Source organism: Molothrus ater, chromosome 22 (assembly GCF_012460135.2).
Source record: "Molothrus ater isolate BHLD 08-10-18 breed brown headed cowbird chromosome 22, BPBGC_Mater_1.1, whole genome shotgun sequence".
NCBI classification, from domain to species: domain Eukaryota; kingdom Metazoa; phylum Chordata; class Aves; order Passeriformes; family Icteridae; genus Molothrus; species Molothrus ater.
Genome location: NC_050499.2, coordinates 8,099,820 through 8,120,052, shown reverse-complemented (window position 1 = coordinate 8,120,052; position 20,233 = coordinate 8,099,820). Strand labels below are relative to the sequence as shown.

At 49.7% G+C, this 20,233-nt stretch overlaps 3 protein-coding genes across 9 annotated transcripts in view; all 3 read right to left on the bottom strand.

Moving 5' to 3' along the window:
* Window positions 1–92: 92 nt before the first annotated feature.
* TMEM25 (transmembrane protein 25) lies at window positions 93–2,400 on the bottom strand. 7 transcript variants are annotated; one of them, XM_036397423.1, is made up of 5 exons: window positions 2,278–2,400; window positions 2,092–2,114; window positions 1,196–1,949; window positions 841–1,122; window positions 93–739 (listed from the first exon to the last, which is right to left on the bottom strand). In XM_036397423.1, the coding sequence occupies exons 1-5, from the start codon at window positions 2,354–2,356 to the stop codon at window positions 498–500; spliced, it is 1,380 nt and encodes a 459-aa protein (XP_036253316.1). In that variant the 5' UTR covers window positions 2,357–2,400; the 3' UTR covers window positions 93–497. The 7 variants fall into 7 exon arrangements, with proteins under 7 accessions (XP_036253316.1, XP_036253318.1, XP_036253315.1 ...); XM_036397425.1 differs by having other exon boundaries at window positions 93–555; window positions 653–739; window positions 1,196–2,011; window positions 2,092–2,354; XM_036397422.1 differs by lacking the exon at window positions 2,092–2,114 and having other exon boundaries at window positions 1,196–2,008.
* Window positions 2,401–2,859: 459 nt separating this feature from the next.
* TTC36 (tetratricopeptide repeat domain 36) lies at window positions 2,860–3,731 on the bottom strand. Its single transcript, XM_036397428.1, has 3 exons — window positions 3,623–3,731; window positions 3,198–3,386; window positions 2,860–3,128 (listed from the first exon to the last, which is right to left on the bottom strand). The coding sequence occupies exons 1-3, from the start codon at window positions 3,729–3,731 to the stop codon at window positions 2,860–2,862; spliced, it is 567 nt and encodes a 188-aa protein (XP_036253321.1).
* Window positions 3,732–4,015: 284 nt separating this feature from the next.
* KMT2A (lysine methyltransferase 2A) overlaps window positions 4,016–20,233 on the bottom strand; it is a 39,989-nt gene continuing 23,771 nt past the window's right edge. The window contains 16 exon segments of the mRNA XM_036397427.1: window positions 4,016–8,245; window positions 8,595–8,724; window positions 9,106–9,189; window positions 9,638–9,745; window positions 10,137–10,311; window positions 10,584–10,658; window positions 11,177–11,347; window positions 11,726–11,790; window positions 12,299–12,379; window positions 12,691–16,984; window positions 17,600–17,785; window positions 18,413–18,573; window positions 18,821–18,899; window positions 18,979–19,096; window positions 19,386–19,544; window positions 20,058–20,195. Coding sequence (XP_036253320.1) covers window positions 7,970–8,245; window positions 8,595–8,724; window positions 9,106–9,189; window positions 9,638–9,745; window positions 10,137–10,311; window positions 10,584–10,658; window positions 11,177–11,347; window positions 11,726–11,790; window positions 12,299–12,379; window positions 12,691–16,984; window positions 17,600–17,785; window positions 18,413–18,573; window positions 18,821–18,899; window positions 18,979–19,096; window positions 19,386–19,544; window positions 20,058–20,195 — 6,300 coding nt within the window. The 3' untranslated portion in view covers window positions 4,016–7,969.

Sequence of the window (20,233 nt, the reverse complement as noted above, 5' to 3'; positions counted from 1 at the left end):
TCCTCTGCTCCTAATTATTGCACCCCCTTTCCTGTTGAGAAGAGTCCCTTGGCTCCTGTCAAGCAGAAATAACCTGTATGGCACCACAGGGATGCTTGGATTCAGTTTATTGCTGTTGGGCTCTCCTCAATCCCTGCTCCGCTGACCTCCCACCCGTCTGCCGCAGCAGCAGGGACAGGGGCAAAGAGGATCATGCAGGGAGTCACAAACCTGCTAAAGCAAAGCTGGTGCTTGGCTTTACGGAAGAGGAATCGCAGTGCTAGACCTGGCTATAAACAGTTTTGATGCATTTTGATTATAACAGAATATCAGTAAAGTTCAGGGACTGCATAAACCCATGCCTTGGCTGACAGCACAGCTCCCAAGCCCTGCACAGCACAGAGCTGGGGCTGGTCAGCTGCCACTTCCACCACGGCCTTCCTGGCACCCTCAGCTGCTCGGCTCCTGGCACAGCCCTGGCTCATGGGCCCCACGCTGCAGCTCACAGCCAGATCTCATCACTGCTCATGCTGGGCACTTTGTAGATGCGCCCAGACACTGGAAGCTGGATAAAACCTGCAGGACAAAGAACTCATTGCCTGTTGGGGCAGCCACGGAGCTCCATGTCCCACAACACATCTTTTAGGGCTGCTTGCCCACCTGCTCCCCTTACCAAGCTTGCTGAGGACCAGGGAGTTTTCCAGTCCCAGCAGGGCACTTTCTTCTCCCCTAGCACTGGCTCCTGCATCCTTGGGGGAAGCTGCAGGGAAGCAAAGGAATGAGAGCCAGGACATCTATCCCTCACCCAGACAGGACCTGCAGCCCCACACGTCTCGCTGCACTGGCACATCAGGGTTTTACCTCCATCTTCCTGTGCAAGGTCACCGAGGCGCAGGTTGGGTGGCAGGGACTGGGTCTGGCGGGGCAGACGTGTGCCCTGGGGCTGCGGGGGCTCAGAGCTGCTGCAGTGGGAGCACTGGCTGGGTGGGCTGGGTCCTGCTTGCCCCGGACCTCGCATAAGCTTGGGCAAGCGACATGCCAGGCAGGCAGCACAGGAGCCCAGGCTGAGCAGGGCAGATAGGGCCAGAGCTGCTCCAATGGCAACACCCAGGACAGGCAGCTCCACACGAGCATCCAGCAGACCTGCACCAGCAGTGTAGAGCCCTCAGCACCCTTCCACGGGGCCACTGCACCATGCCCACCCCTCAACAGTTACCTGTGGGCAGGAGGGAGGCAGTGGTGATGCCCACACTGTTGGCTGCACTGATGGAGAGGTTTCCAGCTGTGCAGTTGAGATGGATGTGGAGTGAGTGGTTGGCCAGCCCTGGATAGCTTGTGGCACCCAGGAGGAGGAACTTGGAGGTGTTGGCCATCACATGCCCATCCTGGTCCATCCAGGTGTTGCTGGCAGGTGGGTTGGCTTGCACCAGCACAAAGAGCACCAGGAGAAGGCCAGTGCCCTCAACCTGCTGGTAGTGGGCACCTTCCTGGAGGATCTCTGGCTTATCTGGGTAAAAAACAGGCAGTGAGATGGGGAGGAGGGATGGGGACAACACAGCTAGGAGCAGGATTTGTCTCGCCTGGGTCCAGGAGCGCTTGTCTACCTCGTTTGCACAGGACTGACAAGATGCTACCCTGCTATGGCTGTGGTGGATGCAGGTTATGGTCGTGCCCAAGCTGGATGGGAACCCCACACACCCTCCCCACATCCCAGTCTGGAGCAGGCCGGCACCGTGGACCTTACACTGCACATTGAGAAGGATGGAGATGTTGTAGCTCTCACTGGAGGTCGGGATGGTCAGGGAGCAGTTGAGCTGGTGGTCGGAGCGCTGGCCAGTGAAGGTGAGGATGCTGGCAGTGTCTGCAGTCGAGAGGTTGACTTCTTGTTTCTGACCGTTGAGGTACCAGGCCAGCGTGGCACCAGGGGCTGGCCGGGGAGCCCAGCAGGTGAAGATACGACTCTCCCCCTCCTGCAGGGTGCACACTGTTCGCGGCTGCCTCTCAGTGGTGGGGTCCAGTTCCTCCAGTGCTGCTAGAGAGCCCCCCCCACATCAGAGCGGTGGCAGGGGTCCTGCTCTGGGAGTCATGCACCGGACCCCACCACAGCCTCACCTGCCAAGCAGAGCGCCAGGAGGCTGAGCAGCAGTAGCAGCAGGAGGTCAAGGGCAGGCCCCGGCCAGCCGCTGGCACAGCCCATGTTATATCAGCCGTGCTCAGCGCTAGGAGAGGCAGCTAGAGCAGGGACGTGGTGTTCCAGCACACAGTAGGGTCGGAGGATGTGGCCCAGCCGCACCTTACCTGCAGCATTGCTGCTACCGTGTCCAGCCCTGTCTGCAGTGCGGCTCTGCGCCCGGGCCCGGCGGGCAGGGCAGTGCATGCGGCGCAGGGGCGGGCCCGGCACGGCTGCGAGCGCTCGTCCCTCTGGCCGGGCCCCGTCGCCGCCTTCCCGAGCGCGACCGCCGCGCGCAGCCGCGGGGTCGGTGCCGCCGCTTGCGAGGGCGGCCGGGGGCTGCCGGGCCGGGCCGGGGTGTGCGCGTCCCCGCGATTCCCATCTCCCATCTGCAAGGAAGCGGGCCCAGAATTGCGCCCACCGCGCCACCCATCTCACCGGGGCTGTGCACGCTTGGGAATCACACCACAATGCCTCCTGCAATGCCACAAGCGGAGCCCAGGTGCTGGGAACAGAGGGAGCTTTATTCGGGGTGGAGCACAGCGAGACAAACACAGCAAGGTGCTTTGGTACTTTCCCGTCCCTGGCTGTTAGCCAGAGGGAGGAACAGGAGCTCTGGCACCTGAGGTGGACCTTTTCTGGACCTTTCAGACATGTCTGCCTGGGCCAGCTCAGGAGCACGGCTCTACCCAGCCCATCTCCTGCCCGTCTCAGTCGCTCCCGGTCCCATCGGGGTTGCGCAGCCGACCGAACATCTCGCAGAGCATCTGGTTGCAGAGCGCAGAGTAGGGGTTGAGGAGCACGAGCTGCTGTCGGGCGAAGGCGCTGCCCAAGCGCGCTGCGCGCTCGAAGTCCCGCCGGGCGTCCTCGTCCCGCGCCTGCAGCCGGTGGATGAGGCCGCGCTGCACGAAGCTCTGGCAGGCGGCACGGCCGCGGCCGCGGCTCAGCCGTATGGCAGCGTCCAGGTCCTGCAGGGCACCTGGCAACGAGGGCAGGTGTTGGTAGGGGCTGGGGCTTCCAGGAGACCGCCCGCACCTGCGCTGCTCACCTGCCACGTCTCCGCGCAAACGCAGGGCCTGGGCCCGGTTGTTGTAGCCCGAGGCGCGCTCGGGCAGCTGGCGAATGGCCTCGTTGAACCGCTCCAGGGCCGTGCTGATGTCTCCTGACTCGGCCGCAGAAACCCCCTGTAGCTCCAGCTCCCGCACTTGATCCAGCAGCTCCAACGGAAAAGCTTCCACTGTTGCAGTGCAAACGGGAGACCGTGACTGGGAAGTGGAGGCACCAGGACGACCCACGGGGCCCAGTCCCACTGCCACCCTGCACTCCCTGTCCAGAAGGGAACAGACACAGGGCAGGGAGCCTCCTCAAGCAGGCTCTGCTCCCAGCCTGCAGAGCCTCCTTCCCTGCCCACCTGCTTGCCCTGTGAGGACCCTGCTGGCAATTCCAGCGAGAACCTGATGCAGCATCACTCACCTTCGTCCTGGACATCCTCCTCCTCCTCATCCAACCCTGGGATATCCCCAAAAGGGGTGCTGGGGTTGAAGATGGTCTGCAGGACGGCCCTGTCGTTGTCTGTGGCCATGCTGCTGTGTCACTGAGGCCTATGGCAAGGCTGCAGGCACAAGCAGGCTGCCACAGCCCAGTTAATGTTCACCCTGCCTCGTCCTATTGCAGCCTGGGCTGAGGCCCCACCGCCCGGCCAGTGCCCCCAGAGTGACCCAAGGTCACTCGCACACACCGGAGCCGAGGGCTCCGCACTGAACACCCCGTGCAGCCCTTGGTGCTGGCCAGGGGCTCCCATCCCTTGGGAGCGTCTTGGAGAAGAAGCAGCTTCTCAGTTCTCAAGAAGAAATGGAGAGAGCCCTCTGCAGCAATAAACTTGACATGTTTATTAATTAAACTATCACTTAAATAAAAAAAAGTGCATAGAAAATAAACATGTTTAAAAACTCCTTTTTTTTTTTTTACAACTATGTACACTTTTTATTTTTACATTCAGTCTTTTGCAGAGCTTTCAGCATTTTTTTAAACTATTAAAGTATTTCCTTCTTCCCTGTGGCAGGGAGTTAACACTGATGTACTTTAGACACGTTTCCTCTTTTTTTAAAAAAACCCAAAAAACCAAAGCCAAAAAAACAAAAACAAAACAAAAAAAAAAAACAACCAACCAGTAGATTGGAAGAACACAAGAAAAAAAAAGTTTTGTTATACATGATAAGTTGTCAAGAAATGTATTTCTAGAACATAACCTTGCCTTTGCAGAGCTTTTTTTTTTTCCTTTTTTTTTTTTTGTTTTTTGAAACAATTATTCACCTATCTGTAGTTACTAAAGAGACTGTAAGTTCAATAAAAGAAACACCACAAGTATAGTTCTCGGCCGATAGACGAAGCTACTGTACCTTGTTAAAAAGATACCAGGAAAGCACAGAGCACATTTTTCCCTATATGTAGGTGGTACCCCAACATTCATAACCAAAACAAGAGGAAGGAAAGGAAGAAACCAAGTTGTACAAGTACTGACTGTAACAAGAAGGGCCAGGAAAGGCCAAACCACCCGCTCCCAGCTTCTGGCCCTGGCTGCCAGTGGGGAGTGAGCAGCAAGGCTTTCCTGGAGCTGTGAGCAACTGTAACACAATCCTTATCTATAGTGTTAAAGAGAATTAAAAGCCATGAACCGATACTGAACTAGGCTTCATTACACGGTGCATTACTATATTAGTTCCTATATATATTGTATTTATAGTTATAAAAAAATTTGCAAGTGTTGAGAGTGGACCAGTGTATGGGTGAATGGCATGATTCTGCACAGACCGTCCTGCTGAAGAACTTGGTATTGCTTTGAAATGAAAGAAAACCAGAAAAAAAAAGATACCCAGCCCTTTGCAATGACCCGCTTCTCCTTAAAAAAAAAACATGTCGGTTTGTACAAAAAAAACCCAAAAACGCCCTAAGGTTCCTTTTTTAGTATTTTCAGATACCATGATCTGCGTCAGTCCTTATAAAATATACATTCATACACGGGGAGCTGGGCGCTCCTGGCCAGCCCGGGCCGAGGCAGGCAGGCTCAGCTGCCCTGGTGTCCCCCGAGCCCGGGCTGGCCACAGCGGGTGCAGCTCCCGGGGGTACAGAGAGTTTCACTGGCCACAGCGGCGCCTGCCGAGGCAGCCGCCACGGGAATAGCAGCAAAGCGGGCGGCCCGCGGGCTCGGCTGGTCCCGGGGGAGGAGGGTGCCTGGCACTTGGCTCTGGGGACTCCTGAGGCACAGCGCTCCCCTCCACCCTCCTTCCCACTTCTCCCCATGCGGGGTGGCTCTGGGCAGCGCTTCCCAGTGGAACCTCCTCCTGCAGCCAGGAAATCGGGGAGCGCGGGGTGAGAAAGCGTAGCTGAGCTCTGGGATAAATCAGGGGCTTTGCCATGGCGAGGGCTATGCCCCCGCCCCGCGTCAGAAACGGAAGGAAAAGGGCCAAGAGCAGCTGTGCTCCGGGCCACAGGGCCCAGATCCCCCGGGTGGGCACTCTCTGGGCTCCTCAAAGTATGTGCGTTCCCAAACTGTCAGTGCATCAAATCATCTCAGTAACAAATGCAGCCTCAACGTGACTTTGCTTTCAACAGTTACCAACAAATTATCCTCACACAGTGCAATAACAAAAGGAAATCGGCAGGTTCTGAACCTCCGAGCGCCACTGTTCCTTCTCAGGGCAGAGGAAGAAGTCTCAAGACCAGAGAGGAGTGGATGGGGGATGCCCCTCTGAGAGACCTGGGGAGTCAGCAGGCACTCCCAGTCCCTTCCCCACCAACTGCCAGTGCCGGTTCAGAGCAGCCCTTGGATACACCAGCTCCAGGAAGAGTGGCTCCTGTAACAACTGCAACCTAACCACCAGGAAAGCTCGGAAAAGCTCGGGCGCTTTCTGCTTTCCCTTCTGCGCAGAAAAACCCATCTGCCTTTGAAGGACAGACTCTGGCAGGAGGTGTGTGTCTCAGACTGGCCTCCCAGCAAAGAGGTATTGAGGGTCATGTCTCATCCTGTCTTGCTTTTCCTTTTTAAACCCTTGCAGGATACCAGTATGGGCAAGGCAGAATCAAACTATCTGCCCGAGTCACACACTGTCCTCCCACAGAGCGAAACTCATTCCATGCTGGGCAGCTCTCCCTCCTGCCCCCATCCTTATGGGCAAATACAGTTTAAGGTCCAGTCAACCCTCCCGGAGACAGTTACTAAAGTCAAAAAGGCAGAACAAGAGTAGAAAACAAAACTAAAGCAACCCCCCCACTGGAGAAAGGCTCAGACTGTGTCCAGCCAGGTATTTCCTAGAACCATCCTATGAAAATAAAAAAATCATTAAAAAGAGATTCTCTTAAATTAGGATAATACCACTGTAAAAAGCCTCGTCATAAGTGCTTTCCCCTATGAAGTGCTTCTCATAGAAAAATATACAAAATATATTTACATTTATAAAACCTTAAATACTAAACTGTAAACAGAACAGAGCAGAATCCAATGTTGTCACCGTCAGGCTTGGGTCTCTCATTTGTCTCTCTCTGGTTTTTACTCTGAGGCACAGGGCAGACCCCATAGGGAGGAGAACTCACACTGCTCCAACCAGGACAGTGGTGTCCCTCAACCTGCTCAGACCTGGCCTGGTTCCTCATCCACTGTGCCAATGCCTCCTGCGTTTCCTATGCATGTCGGGATGCTGCAGACGAGCCCAGCTGGCACTTGGCCTTGCCTTTGCAGAGAACTTTGGCTCCGTTTTGGTGTCCTTCTGTGTCTTCTGGGGAACACAACATGACTACACCCAGACGACTGACCATGGCAGGCTGCAGGGGCACTCTCCTGCCTGCCCCCCCAGGCCTGGGACACTGTGGCAGGGCAGAGCAGAGCAGAGCGGGTGCCTCCACACCAGTCCTTCCCAGCTCCTGCTCTACAGCGGTGTGCGGCCAAGGCCGGGCTGGCTCACACTCCCTCCTCTCTCTAGAGATCTCAGTTCCTCGAGACACTGCTGGCTGGCTGTGCCAGGAGCTCGCTGGACAGAGGAGGAACCCAGCTGCTGGAGACAGGACCCAGAGGACTACCTCCCTCCCACATGGCCCAGAGGGAGTGCTGGTGAACGGGAGCCTTTGCTAGCAAAGATTTACAGTGCCCGAACTGTTGGCACAAGCCCTCCTTGCCAAAGAATGCCAGGAGCTCCCCTGCTCTCAGGCAGGGATTTCAGAGCAATATGTCAGCCAAACTCTTCTTGTGTCTAGTTGTGGGCTGCTCTTTCCTGCTCTCCTCAGGAGCAGCCAAGCCAGCCCCCCGCACACCTACTCCCACTCACACATAGTGTTTTGCAGACATGCAGTCCCTGGGGGCCGCTGGCAAGGCACAGACCTTCTCCCCAGGAGGCAAGCTCAAATACTGCACTACCCAACCACTGACTCAGCCCTAGGAAGGAGAGCTCTGGCCAGGAGACAGAGAGGGACACGACCCACGACTGCTGCCCTGTGCCTGGGCCTGGGGTGACCTCCCCTCTCCTCTCCCACTCATTAGCCCCACGCTGAGAAACAAATATGGGGGCGGGGGGAAATGAGAATAGCAAAAACATAACCATGCTGATCTTCTCCAGCCGCCCATGTCTCTCACAAGGGTGAGTGTGCACATGCGAGACATGAAGATGTGGACTCGGACAAACACAGCCGCCAGTCTCAGGTCCCTGAGCCCAGTCCATCTTCACTCCTGCTTCTGGCCTCTCTGTCCTGTCTGAGTGGCCGGGGAGGGGCTCACTCCAAGCTTTGGTTCACCCCAGGCCCTGCAGGGCTCACTTGCAGCTGACGGAAGTTCTAGTTTAAAAACTTCCTGCACTTCTTGGCACCGCAGTTACAGGGCAGTTTGTTGCTGGCGTCTTCAATGGGGAACTTATAGTCATAAGTGAGCTCTTCCCCTCGGTAGATTTTGCGCATGGCAAAGATGACAATGTGTTTCTGGCCATCGATGTTGATGACCCGAGAGTAGCAGTTGGGCTCGCAGGAGTGGTTGATGAAGCGGGCTGCGTTCCCGTGCATGGTGGCATCCACCACCTCGGAGTCATCAATGCGGAACATGTAGCACCCGATGCCCTGTGCAGGGAGGACAGAGGAGGATTAGTGCAGGCAGGGCAGCACACCTGCCCCAGCAGACAGCCCAGCTCTGAGGAGCATCTGCAGCCACTCTCCACTGGGCCTCACACACTCCTGCCTGAATCATTTCATGCCCACATTCACTGAGACTAATCTGAGACCCTGCCCAGACCACAGAAGGGAAAGAAGTGCCTCTAAAGCTCCAGCTAGAATGAAAATAACCCAAGAAATCAGTAAACACAATTTGAGACGTCCCCAACAGAATTTTCTATAGGCCTGTCCTACCTTCACAGCCACTTTTTAGCTCTCCCAAACTCTTTAAGAACACCTACAAAAGCCCAAAACTCACCTTACTGTCGTAGTATTTCTCTCGTTTGTCAGTGAGGATGGAGCGAATGACATTGCCTGAATATTCGATCACCATCTCACCTGCATCGATGTTCCTTTTGCAGAACAGACCCCGGCCATGGATAGGAGACCTAAAATGCAGTAAGAAAAGCAAATTATTTCAAACGAGACAAGCAAAGTTCAAAAACATCAGATTGCAAAGGCTGCAAAAAACAGGCTGTGACAAGGACCACTGTTGTCATACTGTTAACCCTTCTCTAAGGGAACACTAACAAGACCACAACCAGGTCACTCTGCCTACATCTGAGCTATTACCAAGGTAAAGCCAGCAAGGAGCAAGTGGTCTTTGCTGAGGATTACTTTTCAAATACATAACTTGGGCAGAGAGGAGGAAGAGGGAAAAAAATCTCAAGCCTGCTTTTGCCCTCAGTTTTGCAGTCTGGCTTCACAGAAGGTTTCCAGTTTCCACCTTCCCCTATCCTATGGACAATGGTACCAGAGCAAAACCGTACCTGTAGACACCAACTGCCTCCTTGGAGGTCTTCTTCAAGTGCCGGAAGCGCATGGGCATTGGCAGATCCATACTGGTTGCCCTCCTGGAACAAAGAGGCACAGCTAAGTGATGACCTGTATACGAGACTCTGTGCCATGTATTATCTGGGGCACTTTCCAAGGTGGAGTAATTTATACACTGTACAATTTAGACACTGCAACCTTCAGATAATACAATCAAAATAAATGCAGTGTTTTCATATATATATATATATATCTAAAAGATAATTTCCTTTCTTTCCTCCTCAAATTCTCATCAGATTGTTTTCATTGTCAAGGAAAAGAAGCATTTGAAGGCAGACCAGTCCGGTGGTCACCTTCAGCTGTCACTTCTCTTGTTACTGCAGAAGTCACCTCTATATCTGGCAGTGCTTGACAGCTTTCAATGTTTAAATACCCCTCAAAGCACACAACCCTTAACTAAGTGTGATCTGCTCATTTTAACACCTCAATACTATTTTCCCCTTTGAACCTTTAAGCCCTGCTGCATACCGAGCTGATTTCAGCTGCACTTCTTCTTCTTCCTCGTCATTCGGGTTGTATTCTGGTGGCTGTCGGTGTTTAGACGCCAAGAAATTAAACATATCAAATGCAGATTTCCTGCAATTTAAAGAGACCAAAGGGAGTTTGTTTTACTGACTGAAAATAAACGTGGTTGCCACAACAGTCTGACATGTTTACTGTCTCACACCTCCCCTACTCTGCCCTCCCTTAAAGCCCAGTGCATCAGGGCAGACACAGCAGGTTCTGAGAACCTCCAGTAACAGCCTCAGCCAGGAAAGGAAAGCTTTGTTAAACCAAAGGGGCCACAAAGTGGCACAGGAAAATATGCAGAATTCAAAGATGCTGAATGGTTGATTTTCATGTGCCAGTTTTTAACATTTATCTGAGAGCTCTAGTGCTGCCGAGATTTGCTGCTCCTGCCCTGCCACAGCATAAGTGATGGAGCCAAAGGGCCATAAACCCCAATACTGACAAGGCTCACACTTGCCTCAGGTGGACTTCAGCCCGAGCAGAGCCATGTGGGTTCAAAGGAGGTTCATTGGCCTCCTCTGGCTTGTGAAATCTGAACTTGTAGTTGTGGCAGTGCTTTGCTCCATACAGTTGCTCTATCAGGAACACAACAGTATCATGGATAATCCCCAACATCCTCAAACCGTTCACACCTGGAACAAGAAGTAGAGCACAACAAACACTAATTATCAGTGCAGACTTGGAGCAGGAAGATACAGCAGCTTGTCACAAAGAGCTGGGACACCACACAGCTGTCACAGCAGCACTGTATTAGCTATTGCATTCTATGTGAGAGTTTCTAATCCTTCCATTGGGAAGAAATTACCCTCCATAAAGCCTGCAGCAGGTTAACTGGAACTACTGAGAGTCTAAGACCCTCACAGAAAGATCTACTTGCTCTCCTATGTTCAGCACAGGCTGTTACCTGCAAAGGACAGCTGCTTCAGGCGGGCGTTTGAACGGGCCTCTTGCACCTTGTCAGTCAGAGACTTCCAGGCATCTGCAGCACACACACAGATGACAAATGGTGACAGGGTATCCGAGCACTGGGATACTCATATTTAAATAAACTAATTGGAGAATATGACGTTTCCAACTTTCCACAGGCCATAAATTAAGATCCTTGGATCTAATTGCTTTCATTCTCTTGCAAATTCATATTGGCATAAGGCAGGGTGTTCAGCAATTGGTCTGGAGGAAAAGTCTGGACACCCAATACTCCACTGTGTGATCCACACTGCCTGTTTCTTGACAAACTACGGTTCAACATCATTGGTCAATTGATAAAACAAAATGGGTCAGTGATATATATATAATAGGTCTCTGAATATATTATACTGCAAAATAAATAATAGAATCCAGACATTATCAGGAACTAGGATTGTTCTAGGGCTGTAAACCAAGAGATTTCTCTTTCTCTTTTTTTTAAATCTATAAATTAAGCAAATAAGAGGTCCTCAGAAGTAATAATTTTACTTCTAGTAAGGACAGCTAAAACCAACACTGTGCAGTTCTCACCTTCAATGCTTTCTGCGCAGATCTGAAAACCATCATCACTAGAGATCTCAAAAACCAAACCTTTTTTTGGTTTCTTCTCACCAAGACACTCTTTTCTCTTTTGTTCTTGCTGAAGCCAAAACATAAGAGGGGAGCTGAAAGTGCCCTCTTCTTCCTCAAGAGCTTTTGAGCCTAGAAAAGACAGAAGTCAGCATGAAGATGGGAATTGGAAAGAACGATTTTTACACCTGGTGTTCCACGATTGAAAATAACTTACTGACTTGCCTTTTCACCAGCAAATCCAGCCAAGAAAAAAATTCTAGAGTGTTGCAGTAAGAGTGTGAAATCTCAAGTGCTGAAATTCTCACAAACTAAAAACAGAGACAAAACTATTTGTCCAAGATCTACAAATAGCAACAACCTTTCCTCCCCTTATAGCAAGGGTAACACAAACTAATAGTTCTGATCCTTTTCCTGACAGAATGACAAACACAAAAATCAGATCTTCAAACACCACTTTCCCAATCCTGAAGAATTCTGAGACTAGGTGTTTTTGAAGAAGTGACATACCTGCATTTTCTTGCTCATTTATTGAGTTCTGTGTTGACTGAGGTTCTGGGACCACAGCTGGTTGCCTTGGGAGGGAAGGAGGAGAACATGGAGAAAAACAGCTAACAACCTGCCTCATTTCCTCACCAACCCTGAGCAGCAGTCTTAGACAGATGCAAGAATCTTTTTCCAGATCAAATGTTCTGACATCAATTCAGTTGGAAATGAACAAACAAAAGGATTCTACTCAGTAGCATTTCTGTTTGCAGCCTCTGTCAGTCTGTGGGCAGCAGCCTAATTCCACACAGCCTGTGACCCGCTCTCGGTGTCAGCCCTACTCAGGATTAAGGTGCAGGCCAACACACAATCAGACATCGCTGAATGAGCATCTCCTCAGCAGGCACTGAGCTTCCCAGAACTACATGCAGCTTAATGCAAAATGATTCCATATTGCATCAAATTGTGACTGTACATTCCCCACTGAAAGCTCCCCAGGCATTTTAACTAGGAATGCCAGACTTCCTGCATTCTCCAAACAAATGTCCTTCAGCTCAAGCGAGCAGAACCACACAGAAAGGTCTGTTCAACCCTTACCCTGCAGACTGCCCATGTGGCTTCTGCAATGGCTGATCTACACTGGCTGCATCCTGCGCATCTGTCTTCACAGCAGGAGTCCTGGAAGAAAAAGATTTGGGAACATTCAAAGTATCTGCCAACCCATGTGTGCCATAAATGAGACTGGAAAGCAGGAATGTATCCATTGGGAATTGCCAACACGGATTTGGCAGTTCTGCAGAATTACACAAGTAACAACAACAGCTTGCAAGATACAGAGAACCAGATCATGCTTCCAGCTCCACATCAGAATCAAAAGTTGCACTTCACAATTTGCCTTGACTTGCACAACTTGCTGGAGAAACTAGTGCAAGATTCTCTCATACTGTTACAAAACCTCAGGGATGAGCAAAACCAAACTCTCCTCTTACCCTGTAACTGAGACTGGGGGTACAGCAACAGCCCCTTTTTCGGGAACGTGAGCTTCAGAAGAACCAGTCCATGCGTGAGAGGTTTTGTGCTTCTTTCCATTCCCTTTGTCTAATAATGGCTGGATGCGTTTGACTTTTGGCTTCATTTTTGTGGCACCCAGCACAGAGCTACTCGCAGACTGCTGCCCAGGTGATGGGGAGCCTCCTGGAGATGCTGAGCTGGCATGCATCACTGATGAGGAAGCCTTGCTTTGTTCAAGTCCAGTATTGTTTGGAACATCGACCAGCTGCGGAAAGCTTGACAACTGTGTGGTTGCTGGAACTGTGCTAAGGTCCAGCTGGGAGGATGCAACCCCGGTTTTGTTGGCTAAAAGCTGTGACATGTGCTGAAGCTGGTAGGAGCCTTCTGGGTCAGCAGACGATGGAGCAACTGTCATGCCCATTGTCTGTGCTGAGGGTAGAACACAAATGCTTGATGCAGCTGTCATGGCTGCCGTAGACGGAGTCTGAGATGCTCCCAGTTGCGAAAACATCCCAGAACTTGGTGGCAAAGTCATATGCTGCTCCTGAAGACCAAGGCTTTGCTGACTAGCTTTGATCAGGAGGTTGCTTATTGAACCAAGGTCCCCCAATAATCCAGGGCTTGTTAATGTTACTGAACTTTGTCCCAAAACGTGACCAGGAACTGACCCGCCAGTACTAGGGGCTGCTGTGGCCTGCATGGATACAACGTTCAGCACTGAGGAACTCGACGTTAGGCCTGATACAGGCCCTGCTGGGAGGTGACTGGCATCTGCACCAATAATGCTGGGAGATGTGCTCACTGCAGTAGTAGTGGTCCCACCTTGGGGGAGCAAAGATGTTTGCTCAAAATACATGACCCCAGACTTTGACCTTTTGATAATATTGGGAACGGTTCTATGGGATGTTGAATTCGCAATGGTTCCCAAGTCCAGGGGGTGGTTAGAAATCTGGGAAGGAGCAAAATTAATTAAGGTCATGTTGGAGACCATATCAGAAGGAGCTATAGCAGAAGGGGTTCCAGAAGGAGCCAACTTCTTGTTCTTCCGTGACTGCAGACGAGATATGGGCCGTTTCTTGCCCAGGGCAGCAGCTGGTGTAGAAGCAGCAGTACCAAGGTCTGTCCTCTGACTAGCTTCAGACACTAAGAGCTGAGGATCAGGGGGTGGCTGCACCCCAATTAGAAGACCTGGTGAAGGACTGCTGATGTTTGGTGGGAAGCCTGTCTGAGCAGGCGTGGAGAAGGGATGTATATGCTGGTGATGGGACATGGGCAGTATACCCTTGCTCGTGGGAGGGAATAATGACTGAGATGGAGGCAAGCTCGGATTCAATCCTGTGGTCAGTGTGAGCCCACTCCCCATAGGCCCCAGCACTGAAGTGTTGGTTTCCATCACACTCTGTGCAGAACTAACAGAAGGTGTTAACTGTATCTTTTGGGTGACACCGTTGGGAAGAGTTTGGAGGACGTACAGGGGCTGCATGTTTTGATTAACTACCAGAAGTTTTTCTGCAGCTGGCTTGAGGTGGGGTGGAGTTGTCTGCACCGAAGCGTTGGAGATTTGCGAGGGGCCAGGACTGTCAGTGGAGTTTGGCACGTACTTCTGGCTCTGGAGGGGAACAGTGGGTGATACTGGCACCTGGATCCCTGGAGTCCCACTGTTTCTTGTTAAATCTTGGTTGCTGCCATGTCCTTGCTCGACAGGGCCGCAGGCTGGGCTGGCTATGTGCTCTGCATCTATGTGACCCTGGATGAAGTGATCAGGAGTCATGTGTCCTTCGGGGCTTGGGTCTACCCCTGGACTCAGGAGAGCTGTGTCGCCTTCTCCTGAGGCAGATTTTTCTGTGACTGTCACTCTCTTCTCCCCAGACTCTGTGGAAGGCAAGGCCAGCATTGACCTCTCTCCTGAGGAGGGAAGTGAAGACTCTGAAATGACGGCAAGCCTGTTGTGATTTTGGCTGGGCACCGTAGGGCTGCGAGTGGTCAGAACAGAGAGATCAGAAGGAAGCTCCAGTGGCAACTCAAATTGCTCCTCTGCAGATATGGAGGAAGAGACACTGCTGTCCACTGGTTCGGCGGTGGGCAGCTGCTGGGAGAACACCTCAAACAAACCCATATCCTTGCCACGGTTGCTGTCAAGACCTAAACCTTCCCCAAGCGTGAGGAGTTCAGATGATGAGGACTCCGGACTTTCTCCCAAGGCCTGCATAGATGGAGTGTTCTTCAGCACAAAGTCCATGATGTCGGAAGGGAGTATGTTCCCACAGTCATCACTGTTGTTATTGTCAGAGTCGGATTTCAGAAGTTCTGTGTTGAAAGTATCCAGTAAGTTCTTGTCAGCAGGTGTGCTTGCATGAGCCCTGCGGCCCGTTTCCAACGAGCTCAGCTGCGCTTCCAGAGAGTCCTGACCCTGAGCTTTAACCCTGCTCACAGGATGGCAGTTATCAATCTTGGGGTCAGTCTTGTGGACGGTGGAGCTCTTGGTGACTTTCTCACCAGCTTCTTCAGTTCTATCCAGCTTTAAGTTCTCTGTCCCATTCTCTTTGCCACTCCTTTTAGTTACTTGGCTGACTTTTCTGCTTGTTGCTGTGACACTTGTATCACTTTCAGTTCCATCATCCACACCGTCGAGCTGTGAGATTTTTGGAAGATCACACTGCTCCTCCTCCCTGAATAAGCTATGGGATGCGAGCCTCTCCTCTGTGTTTGAGGAAACCACAGTCCTTGTGAAATTGTAGTAGTATAAGTCGTCCTCATCTGATGTGCTCAAATCATCTGCTCCATCCACTTGTCCTTCTGCAGACCGCTTCCCTCGCTTCTTGCCCGTTGAGTTACTGTAGAAGGGAATGTCTTCCTCTCCATAGGATCTCACACCATACAGAGGAGTCAATCCAAAGAACATATTGGATCTGGCCCGAGCACTTCTCCTTGGATACCTCCGCTTGTATGAGCCTTCTTCTTGAGCTTTAGCACCATCCTGGAGCATCAAGCTGTTATCTTGAATGGCCAAATTTTCATATGTGTTATTCTGAGATTCCTGTGTTGGTGGCTCATTTGGACTTCCCTGAATTACAGGGTTCTCTTCTGGGCTTTCTGAAGCTGAGGAGGGCTCTGCCAAAGGAGCCAGGTCTGCCCCTGCAGACTGAGTTTCAGCATCACTTTCCTGCTGTGCATTTTTAGACTGGTTTTCACTTTCCATTTTGAGAGGAGTCAGAGTAACTTTAACGGTGCGTTTCCTGGGTGCCTGTGATTCCTTAGGGGCTATTTCAGCCTGCACTGCAGTCCCTTTAGATGGCCCTTGTGAAGACGGAGACTTATCACCAGCTTTTTCAGCGGGAATATTATTACATAACCTCTGACTAATTTGTTCAGTTGCCAAACCCTGATTGCCAAAGTCTGCTTTCAGTTCATCACTGCCTACTGCTTGACTTGTCTCTGTAAGAGATTTCAGGGAATGCTTCTCTTTAAAACTGTCTTTGATTAACTTTTTGCCTTTATGACGTTTATCTCTGGGGGCAGTAACTACCTGCTCACTTGCTGCAGGAGATCTATTGTTTACTCCAGCAGCCTTCAAGGTTTTTGCATCCATCTCATCAACCGCAGTTGTTTTCTCTGGCAGTAAAGGTTCCATGTGCTGATCTCTGTCTTTCCTTGGGCCCCTCTGATGCAAAGGTGGAAAGGGTATTGCTTCTTTGGAAGAAAATGATCCTGAACACTCTTGAAAGGTTCCTATTTTATTCATTTCCATGGCTGATGAACTGGTTGGCTGAGTGGACACTTTGGAGCTTCCTCCAGAAACAAAAGTATGAGACAAATAATCTGGGTCCTTTGAGGCTTTGATCTTCTCTCCCTTAGAAGGTGCACTTTTGGCTACGAAATCTGAACTGCTGGAATGTTTCCCTTCTGTAGATTGAGATGCATCCAGCTGGTAAGTTTTATTTCCAGTTGTAGCCACTGTTTTCTGGGAGCCTGAACTGGTAGAGCAACTTTGAACTGGAGCACTTGGAGGACCTGTGCTTACTGACCCTACAAAGCGGTCAGTACTTTTGACAGTAGGTTCATATTCTGAAGAGGCCCCCATGCTGGAAACTGAAGACACGCTGTGCCTGGAGTAAGTGCTCCCAGCTCGTGTAGGGGAAATCATCCGGAGTTTGGATTGTTGCTGTGACAGAGAGGAGGTGCTGTGTCTCCGAGAACCAATGCTCTTCAGCCCCGAGGACAGCAAAGGATCTCCCACTGTCACTATTTCATGGGTCACTGGGGTAGGACTTCCTGAGAAACAAAGGCAAGAGAGACTGTCAGATGATCTTAAATCTTCACAATGAATGCACATCCAATTCCTTCAGACAAAACACAAGAAATTAAAGCCCAGGAGAACTTTTTAGCCAAACAACACCAACATACAGTGTTTATACTTTAGATAGATGTTAAAAACCTGATACCTTCAACCAGGATTCAGCAAGTTTGTATTTTAGGGTTTGGCATCTCAACTTTAGATGTGAATTTTCAACATCAGTTTGAAAGAAAAAACACTAGTCAGAAACTGCTGAATTACAACACCAGATTTCTGATTCTCTCTGGAAAAATACTGAGATATTAAGTCCCTAACTGATACTACAATGTTTTGGGCTCACTACTACTATGTGGTGCAAATCCTGCCTCTTCTACATCCCAAGAGAATGTTTGTTTTAGTTGTACATTTCTCTGCAGGCCATCTCTACTGTGTATTGTTAGAACTTCCCCTCCTCAACCTATTGCCATTTCACTGCTTTTCTCTAAAAACAGTAAACTGAACACCTCATTCTGAAAGAAGCCAAGAAAGACAGGAACTAAATCAAAAATATTACCACAATAAACCTCAATCAAAATCAGCAGCAGCAGAAATACCTGCAGAGGGTAACGGCCGCGAGCCAGGAGACCTCTGTGCGGAGGGGTAACTCGGCACCCTGATCCTGGGACCCTTTGAGACCACTGGATAGTAACAGGAACTAGAGGTCTGAGAATGCAAGGGACGATCTGGTGACGGTGGGTTTACAATTTCAGGTGTATTTCGGGTGTCTTTCGGTAGAATTTCTGTTGTTGTATAAAAGGAAACAACAGTATAAGCCATCACTGAGCCCTAAAAGCTACGATCTGATAAAGTATATATTACTATCACGTTCCACTTGGAGAATCAGAGTATTTGTTAAATAAACACAAAGTCAAAGATCTGACATCAGATAATGTCTGGTTTCTTCTTGTAAGAACATTTTCAAATATTTGTAGCAATTGCTCATCTTACACATGAAATTCCACTATATGTTTATAGAGTTTAAGACTCTATGTTAACAATGACAACGACTAGAAACATTTTAAAAATCTTTCACAGCTTTACCCTTGGATACAAGTAAGTAATTTGGAAACACAGAACCACAATATTCAACATTGTATTGAATAAACCCCATATCACAGACCAAACACAGTCTGAAGTTTTAGATCACTAGAAGATTCCCTGAGTTGTAGACTAGAAACCATCCCTGCAGCAGTGTTTGTTTGGCTCAAGTTTTCAAAGCAGTATATCCAGGAGCTTAAAGTCTTGAGATGCTGTAACACGGAAGCCTGAATTGGATTGTAGCCCAAATTTAAGAGATTTGTTTTAAGAGATGCACTATGGCAAAACCATTCAGAGAATATACTTCTATGAAGTCCTTAAAAGATTACCTGTAAGGGGAACTGGGCTATGGGCAATCGTTCTGTTATCATCATGCTCTACAGTGCTGTTGATGTCAGGTTCCACGACTGGAGGTCGGCACTCCATGATCTTGCAGGTATACACACAGCGCTTCCTGGCATCTGTTGTGCTCCAGTACACCCTGGAGCACCTGGAAGATAATTCAAACAAACCAGTTTACTCAACAGCTGAGTAAACCTCATTTCTGTTTTAAATTCTCCGTTTCTCAAAACTACATTGGCCAAAGCCCTCCTGCCAGAACACATTGCACACCCTTAATCAGAGATTCCTCAACAGCGTAGGAAAAACTACAGTCAATTTTCCCATAGGTTACCTCAGTGCTTGCTTGACATGAAATATACTGAAAGACATTGAGTCTTGAAACAGCTTATACTCACTGATAGCCGATGGGAAACAACTTATCTTCACAGTCCGAGAGGTCATTCAGAATTCCTAAGCAGTCTATTGTCATTGAACCTGAGCAGAGAGAGGAACAGTTCTGTGAACCAGATTCCAGCACCAAAGGGGGATCAAGCATCCAGAGACTAGATCATACCAATCATCATGTGGATGTTCTCTGGTTCCAAGCCACTAAGAAATTTTCTTCTCAAACTGATCCCTTCAAAGTCCACAAAAACTCTCCTAAGAACTTCAAACCCATTCTCAGGAACCACCTGGAACAAGAACCAACAAAACTACTTGTTAATTAAAGGAACCACCACATGCATGCTACATAGTTTGTCCTACTTGAACCTTATTTCGCTCTTTTGGTTTTTGAACTACCACACAGCACCAAACTTGCCAAACTTCCCCAGGCCACTTGTATTACTGACTTCTTTTTAAGAGCAATGAGGTCCAGTCCTTGTTAGCACAACACTCAACATAAACTTCTAAAAAGTGCTCATAGTTACAGGCTAACCCCACCTTCAGAGAGCGAGGCAGAGAGTGAAAGAAGAATCTTACCTCTCCTTTGATCAAGTCACGATGCCTCTGGCAATAAACTTTCTTATCATCCAGAAAGACACAGTTCTTGACTCGTGAGCACATGAAATGATAGTTACTGGTGCAGGAAGTGAGGCAGCAGCCTACTGTGGCGCCTGACTTCTGGCAGAACTCACACCTCTGCAGAAGCAAAAAAGAAAAAAACAAAAAATTAATCTCTTCTAAAACCAGACCACCATTGCTGTTGTCAGTTGGGGTTTTTTGGCACAGACAGAAGTTTAGAGTAATGCTTGATCTCCCGCTTCATTGCTGCTCCATTTCACTACAGTGACTCACACAGACAAGCGAGAGACATGGAGGAGGAGGCGAGAGGAAGAATTATTCCTCACATGGAACAATTTTTTCATTTGTGGACTGGTTCTTCCAGGCCTTTCCCAGACCTTCCTGCTTGTGCTTCATATCCAGTCCTCACATTTGCAAGCTTCACTTGGTCTCCATAATATTTCTGAACTGAGCAAGGATAAAATAACTTTCCAAACATCTTCAGTCAGTTCTACTCCATATAGTGTTAAAAAATATTGCAAGGAAAGGACAGAGAAGAACAAATACACACGAGCCATCTTTTAGCTGGGCTCCCATCTTGGATTCCAAATCAGCATGAAGTTTAACAAAGTGTTCTTTGCTTGTACCCACCAGCTGCTTTCCCCGGATAACAGCCATATGCACATTTTTCAGAGAACCATCATCATCTTCAAACACTTCTGCTGACCACAAAGCACAGTTCACATGTGTCCATTCATTTTGGCCAATATAGAGAAGACGTCCAGCATCCTAAAGAACAGAAGGAAATGCTCTCTTCAGATGTTCCT

Coding starts and splice junctions, on each gene's coding strand:
- TMEM25 (XM_036397420.1), bottom strand. CDS start 2,176: ATGGGCTGTGCCAGCGGCTGGCCGGGGCCTGCCCTTGACCTCCTGCTG. Junction 2,012..2,091: donor CCTGGCGCTCTGCTTGGCAG/GTGAGGCTGTGG, acceptor GGGGCTCTCTAG/CAGCACTGGAGGAACTGGAC. Junction 1,123..1,195: donor TGCCTCCCTCCTGCCCACAG/GTAACTGTTGAG, acceptor CTGCTGGTGCAG/GTCTGCTGGATGCTCGTGTG.
- TTC36 (XM_036397428.1), bottom strand. CDS start 3,731: ATGGCCACAGACAACGACAGGGCCGTCCTGCAGACCATCTTCAACCCC. Junction 3,387..3,622: donor GGAGGATGTCCAGGACGAAG/GTGAGTGATGCT, acceptor GCACTGCAACAG/TGGAAGCTTTTCCGTTGGAG. Junction 3,129..3,197: donor TTTGCGCGGAGACGTGGCAG/GTGAGCAGCGCA, acceptor CCTCGTTGCCAG/GTGCCCTGCAGGACCTGGAC.